The sequence below is a fragment of the Egretta garzetta genome, unplaced genomic scaffold, assembly GCF_000687185.1.
Source record: "Egretta garzetta isolate BGI_Z169 unplaced genomic scaffold, ASM68718v1 scaffold454, whole genome shotgun sequence".
In the NCBI taxonomy this organism is placed as follows: Eukaryota; Metazoa; Chordata; class Aves; order Pelecaniformes; family Ardeidae; genus Egretta; species Egretta garzetta.
The window spans coordinates 396,529-403,580 of record NW_009259429.1 but is presented as its reverse complement, the minus strand read 5'-3'; the positions used below and the strand labels follow the sequence as shown (position 1 = coordinate 403,580).

The window sequence follows — 7,052 nt, the reverse complement described above, 5'->3', positions numbered from 1 at the left end:
TTTTTTAAAGAAGAGTTTGGGACTAGAGGATGCACTGTTCATTCTCAAAGAAAAAAAAAATCCATGCAAAAATAACCCCCACCCTCTTCCCACTTTCTCTCCTACCCAAAGTGTAAGGCCATGTAGAATGACCACAGAAGTGATGGCCCTTTTCTTCCAGTATTCTTCCTCATGTCTACCTTAGAGGCTGTCATCTAAACTCAGTAACTAAAACAAGACAAAAAGAAAATTCAATTGCACAATCCTAGTCTGCAGGTGACAAAGTCATAACATCTCTTTACAGAAGTCCCTACTCTTTTTCCAGTTATGAGAATTTGTTATCGCGTTGTGTTTGTTCCCCAACTCTCATTTACATGGGTGATGTCAGTTATTGTCCACACGCCTTTGCTAACAGAAGTCAGTCTATCTACTATTGCTTCGGTCTCCCTTCTTCATCTATATGTAGTTTAGATTCTACGTAGCACTGCCTGCAAAGGGCCGACTCCGTGGTATTTTCCCCCCATTTTAGACAAAGCCCATAGCTCAAGTGATGATCTCCTCACTGCAGCTATGCATTGGTGTCGCCCATGAGACGTCTTTTACAGACTGCGAGGCATGTCTTTGCTAGATCATTCCATTTATCTTAGTCCACTCGTAGATGTCCTGTTCACATACTATGTCTGAGTTGATGAGGAGGTATCTGTCCCCGACACAGAAGTGTTTCTGGCAGGCAGCACATTTGAAGCATTCAAGGTGATACACTTTGTCCTTCACCCGCATGGTCATCTCGTAAGCCCGGATTCGCTTGTCGCAGGAGGCACAGAGGCCATCTTGGCCAAAGAGCCTAAAACAACAACAGCAGAGAAGTAAGCAGAGTTCCTTTGCTGGGGAGATGGGAAAAACCAAGTCAAAACAAGAACACAACATCAGTGCCTTATCCATTAGTCATAGTATTGGCAAGTTAGACGGAGGTCACATGGAAAGCTGCCGAGCAGAACATTGCAATGCCAAAAATTGAAGTAGAAAGTCCAAGGTCCTCACCTATTTTCAATAGAATTGACTTCTCTGACCAATGACCTTATCCTGAATTGCTGAGCAGCTTCAGGGGGAGTAAAGGTTCCCCAGATCATAGCATAAAGTTGTGCCATGCTAATACTTCCACTTCCATGATCGATACAAATTACTTTTCTGTTGATAAATTTTGCCTATCTTCAGCTGTTGCTATTGTAGTTTACAGAAAGGAGTTGACACAAGCCACGGTCTAAGACTCCTCTGTCTCTTGTCATTGCCTCCACACTGGAGATTCTTTCAAACCCAAACATTTCTATATCCATGAAATCACTCCTGATGGGTTTCAGATGGATTCATGCTAAGACCTTCTAGATACTTAGCCCAAACAATTTTATGATCTGGACCGCTCTTTGAGCCACATTGAAAAACCCTGCTGAGATCATGATGGTACTGTCTAGCAAAAGGAGCCTCTAATTAATGCACTAGATACGTATTCCCCTCACAACATCCACTACCATTCACCTGGAGCAGTGTGAGATACTCAGCTACATGTGAATGCCAGCCCTCCATGCAGCCTGGTGGCTACAGAGTTTGTAAGGCAAATCGTTAATAGATAAGCAGAAATATATACCTTTTTTTCTTATTTGTTCAAAGTATACCCCTATTGAATTTGACTTCTAAGCTTCCATACTAATTCTGGAAAGTTTTTCCACCTCCTACACTTCCCTTACATATGCTGTGCCTACTTCACATCATCCTCCAAACTAGAAAAAGAATGCCCACTAAATTAAGAGAGATCTTTCAGCAGAAGACACCATTTCTTTTGTCTACCAGGAGATGTCAGTGTTTACTTCTGTCCAATGAAAGTAATACAAAGGTTACACAAGGATTGCCCAATTTTTCATTAATGACAGAAGACAATTACATGTTGCATTATTAAATACATAAAAACATTGAATTTCACTGCAAGAAAATACATTAATTATATTGCCTTGCTTTCTGTTGCTTCCATTTTACGATTAAAAGTATTTGGAAAGTGGATCACTGGATTGTTGTATACATGGAGTATTTACAAGCGGCCCCCGTTAGCAGAACTCAGTTCTTAGTTTCTGCTTAGCAAAATTCCCATTGGTAAAGTTCAGGGACACCGTAATTAGGAACTCTACCGAGATTTGGGGGTTTGGGTTTTTTTTTTATTTTTCCTGGCAGGTAAATTGGCCTTCAGTAAGGTAGCTGAAAAAAATACCAAATGCCACTGTTCTGTTCCACAGACCTCCTGGAACATTAGGGATCCATTAGGGGAAATGGTATGCAACCAGCACAGCAAAGATCAATACACTTTAATTGTAATCAAGAATATAAAGATCCTTAATTATCAATTTTAGTGAAATGTATTAATCTCATTTTCATCCTTCTACTTACAAATTTTGGCAAAACAGAGAGGCAGAGAGATGTTAATGAAAACACCTGTACCAAGTCTATTTGTAGGATGTGATGCAGCAAAACGGGGAGATTCTTGTCTGCTTAGAACCCGGCTTAAGAATGCTAAAAATCCACTGGATCCAAAAATTAGTGCAATCAAACTTTCCTGTACTGGCTGTAGCTTTGCAATAAACCCAGAACACATTGCGTCTTTCTGCCTGAAGTGTCCCAGATAACTTCACCAGCGATGGAGAAGAAGCCAGGGATCGATCGGTGTGTAAAAGGCAGGGACTTCAGTCACCAAGCAGGTACGGCAGCCCTGCTGGCTGGTGGAATCAAGCATCTCTATACAGCTGATATCACTGCGTCAGGAAAATGAATTGAGTTCAGTTACCTTGGATACCGTGTTCTTAAATGAGAGAACTAAATGATCTTTCATCAGTTGCCAGTCTTGGCACCTGGTTTTACATACCTTTCAGGTCCAAGACAATGCTTGGAGAAGCACAGAACTTCTTAAAACCATTTGGGGGAACTGGTTCATTGCCAGCTCAGGGGGAGCTTGCTGAAATTCAGCACCTTTTCCCAATTTCTACTTGGCAGAATCCCACGCTGACAGCACGCGGTTCACCTGGAGCTATCAGGTTATGTCTGTGCAGGCAGAATGCCAATAACCCTAAAGTCCCAGGAGTTCTTACTATGTTCCTCACGTTTTCAAATCATTCTCTTTAGTCCACAACATGTAGCAATGCTTTCATTTTCATTAAGAAACGTGCTTTTTTGCCAATGAGATTTTTACAATTTAATCTATAAACAACTCCAAGTGACGTAATCAACACAGATAACCCCTGGATTTACCTGTAACTTACTGAAGAACCCCAGCAGTACCAGAAAGCATCTGTGCAGGAACCCCCAAAATATCTGAGCCCATTCCCTAAACCTGAGCTTGCAAATGGTGCTGCGTTACAACTGCGACCGCTGTCAGCCTTTCCATTCAAGAGTAATTGAAAATGAATTCTTTATGGATCTTTGCTCACTAGCTGTACTAATTAAATGACAAAGGAAAGCTGAAAGAAGGAAGGAAGGGGAGGGAGGGTAGAACGAGTGGGTTTGTACCTGAGATAGTCCCTTCTGCAGAGCTTTCTGCCCAGTTTGTAATACAACCGTCTCCCCACTTCTCCAAGCCTGCACCCGCACAGGTCGCAGCTGAGGCAGTCCTCGTGCCAGTACTGGTCGATGGCTTTCAGGAAATAGCGGTCCCCGATGTTCTGCTGGCAACCGCCGCATGTCAGCAGCGAGGGGGGGATTTGGAGGACTTCATCCACGGGCTCCCTGAGGGAACGAAAGAGTCATTGGAGAAGGCAAATGGACTCTGAAAGCATCCACGTCAGAAGAAGGAGAGAGAAAAACAAAACACAAGTTTGGTCAAGTTAGAACAGGGATTACATCCTCATTTTTCTCTCAGAGGAGTGAACAGTTTATCCACTTCTGACATCAGAGGGAGCAGGACTTTGCTCTTCTTTTGCTTTTAAATGAAAGAACAGCTTAAAATTTCAAGAGTTAGTAAGAGTGTGGAAAAATTCGCTAATTTTTTTTATTTTCCTTCAAAGAATAATGCATAAACATGACAATCTCTGTATCACCCGTGTGTATTCTTTACTGTAAAGGCATCTACTACTTTACTAGCACATCGGCGTCAGTGTAGTTACATCATTTTTCTTCTACTGGATAGAACATGCATTGCTCAGTCATGTGTCTCAATCCATGCCATTCTTATAAAAGAAACACCTTTCCCATAACAAGAGTCTGCTGGAATTAAAGATTGCACTTTTTCAAAAGCAGAAGCAAAAAGCTGCCTGGATCCACCATTTCACAGAAATGCTGGTTACCTATGTGGAGGCTGATGAATGCCAATGGCACCCAAGTCCCAGGAGTTCTTACGATATTCTTCACATTTTCAAATCACTCTGGTTTGTCCACAACACATAGCAATGCCTTCATTTCCACTAAAAAACGCTTTTCCTAATGAGCTTTTTAAGATTTAACTTATAAACAACTCTAAGTGACCTAATCAATACAGATAACCCCTGGATTTACCTGTAACTTACTGAAGAACCCCAGCAGTACCAGAAAGCATCTGTGCAGGAACCCCCAAAATATCTGAGCCCATTCCGTAAACCTGAGCTTGCAAGCTTTGACTGTCAGTGCCACTGGAAGCAAAGGGAATTTCTGTCTCACCAAGGGCTAAAGGACTGGAAAAGGCACCTGAGGGATTTTACACGCAGTCAACTTTCTATTGGGAAACATAAATTTGAAGACTAAGTCTGGAGACGCCATTTTTCTGAACAGGATGAAATGAATAAATACAACAGGGGAGACTGTGCCCAACAGATCCAAGTTTTGCTGCTGCTTTTAACAGAGCCAGAATTTCACCTGGTATTACTGCAAGGCTTCTTTTTTTCCTTCAGCTAAGGACATGAATCCCCTGGGATGGGTCTATGCCAACATAGCACAAACAACTATTTGGGATTTACACATCCCCATGTGAAGGAGGTACAAATCTTTATTATGACACTAGCACTGACTATTCATGCATGGTATTTTTTTTTCCCTTTTTAAAAAGCTCTGAAATCTAGGATGGTTCTGGTAATACCTGGGGATGAAGAAAGAATTTGCTTCAAAGCCACTTTCTTAAGCAATTCTCCTCTTTGCCTTTTTGGGTAATTTTACAAGTTCTGCCAAAAAAAAAAAAAAAACAACAAAAAAGAAAGAACAGCAGGAAAAAAAAAATTAAAAGCAAGGTGCCTGAGCTCAGTTCTGCAAGGTTTGCAGTGACCTGGTGCTGCCACTGAGGGTCTCATCCAAACCCCAGGGAAATTAATAAAAAACCCTGTTGGATCAATTCTTGAAGCACTTGCTTCATTTTAAACCTGTGGCTAGCGGCAAGGAAGGCGTATGTTTGCACATTTATGCTTCACTGGATGATGACCGAGGGGCTCAATATCTGGTAGAGTGGAGCCCCAAATTTTTTCATACGTTATTGGGTTCTGGCTCTAGCAGGGAGTCCCTCGATGCTTTGTTTCTGTCACCGGTCTCTCCTCCCTTAGGCTGCTGGGGGCAGAGGAGACCCATGCTGATGGAGGAGGATCGGGCTGCTCCCAGTTTCCAGCAGGCAACAGGAAAAAAATTACATTACTACCGCTTATTTACTGGGTCAGCAATTTTCTGGGCAAAAATTACTTTCTTCAGCAGGGAGAAACAACCACTGGTCAAGAACTTCTGTGCTGAGCAACTGATCCTGCAGTTTTTATTTAGGCAAGCTGAGCCCTAAGATATTATCTGATTATAATACTGTTCTGGTTTTCACTCTTCAAGTTTAAACTGCTGTGCCCTGCAAGTTGTGTCATAACGTCCCTTCTCCTATCAGCTCTCTGCCCTGGGAGTTTACGTTAAAATAATGGGGAACCCTGTAAGTGATTAGGCCCCATTTTTTTCCAAGTTTAATCATTTGGGCCCTGTACTCCCCTTCCTAACGTGTGGGCTCCACTCTGACGAGTTCTGAGAGCCTTCCAATAAAAGGAAATGCACTTTATTATCCTTTATTATCCATTATTTGAAACTTCAGATGTACCCCAAAATATTTCATCTTACGGGTGTTCAGGAACCCCAGGCCAGGTCTCTCTAAAAGCTCTAAGCTCCGGAACAGCCCGGCGGATGTTTACACAGAACAGAACTGCTGGTTTGTGCATTAGCTTTTTGATGTCCATAGATTTCTAAGCCAGCCCTTAGGTCACTAGAACACAAGGTAAGTAGATAAATAAAGATGACAAAAACTTTGTAGTTGAAACCTGGACATCATATACCTAGGAGCTTGGATTATGGTTTCTTAAAAAACAGTATAAAATAAGAGAAATTGGGATATATACAACATCGGATATGACACGGAATGAATTGATTGAATCCCCAAAAGAAACAGTCCCCATGCGCTCACTCTGGGCTTCAAGCAATGGCATTTTTAATATCTCACAGGAAACAAGCCACGAATGACTCAAGTTCACGAAGAGCAATGTTTTAAGTGTTATCTGAAAACGGAGATTTTATAATTTTTTTTTCTTCTTCTTCTTCTCTCTTATCATGATTCCAGACCAGCATAACTGCAGTTACTAGCATGCACAGGACTGAAACGACTGGTTTGGTGCTGGGTTACCAGTGCCCTCGCCAGCGGGCTGCCTGGGCATGCGGTGCCGGAGGGATGGGGTGGCTGCGGAGCCGGGATCGGGACACGAGAGCTGGTCCCTTCCCCGAGTGGGAAACCCAGGGAGGGAAATTCTCATCTATCTTCATCCCGGCAATCAAGGCTTTCGACGTGCCCTTTGCAGAACACCCTGCCCCCACCAAAGCAGTTTATACAAGCTCCTGAAAGTTGCATTATGAAAATGTGGAAGTTGGGCACCCGCAGATAACAGCTCTGACCTTTCACTATAATCGGCAACAGCGAGCTGGGCAGATCAAAGATGGGGCGGAGGGGGGTCCCTCCGAATGGAAAACACCTACGGATCGGGAAGGCGCGATGCTCGCCCTCTCCCCGAGCCGTTCCCAGCGCCCCTGGGTCGGATGAAGGGGTGGGAGAAGCCCTGCCCGGG

The 7,052-nt window shown here is 43.0% G+C and overlaps 1 protein-coding gene across 1 annotated transcript; it reads right to left on the bottom strand.

Moving 5' to 3' along the window:
• Positions 1-6: 6 nt before the first annotated feature.
• Positions 7-6,753, bottom strand: LMO2 (LIM domain only 2). Its single transcript, XM_035892640.1, has 3 exons — positions 6,617-6,753; positions 3,526-3,750; positions 7-823 (listed from the first exon to the last, which is right to left on the bottom strand). Exons 1-3 carry the CDS (start codon positions 6,751-6,753, stop codon positions 604-606), a joined length of 582 nt encoding a protein of 193 aa, XP_035748533.1. The 3' UTR covers positions 7-603.
• Between the last annotated feature and the right edge of the window lie 299 nt (positions 6,754-7,052).

Bases quoted from the DNA above. Each gene is read 5' to 3' on its own strand.
- LMO2 (XM_035892640.1), bottom strand. From the start codon at position 6,753: ATGAAGATAGATGAGAATTTCCCTCCCTGGGTTTCCCACTCGGGGAAG. The intron at 3,751-6,616 runs GTAACCCAGCAC...ATGACTCTTTCG, and splicing joins GCCCGCTGGCGAGGGCACTG to TTCCCTCAGGGAGCCCGTGG. The intron at 824-3,525 runs GTACAAACCCAC...TTGTTGTTTTAG, and splicing joins TGCAGAAGGGACTATCTCAG to GCTCTTTGGCCAAGATGGCC.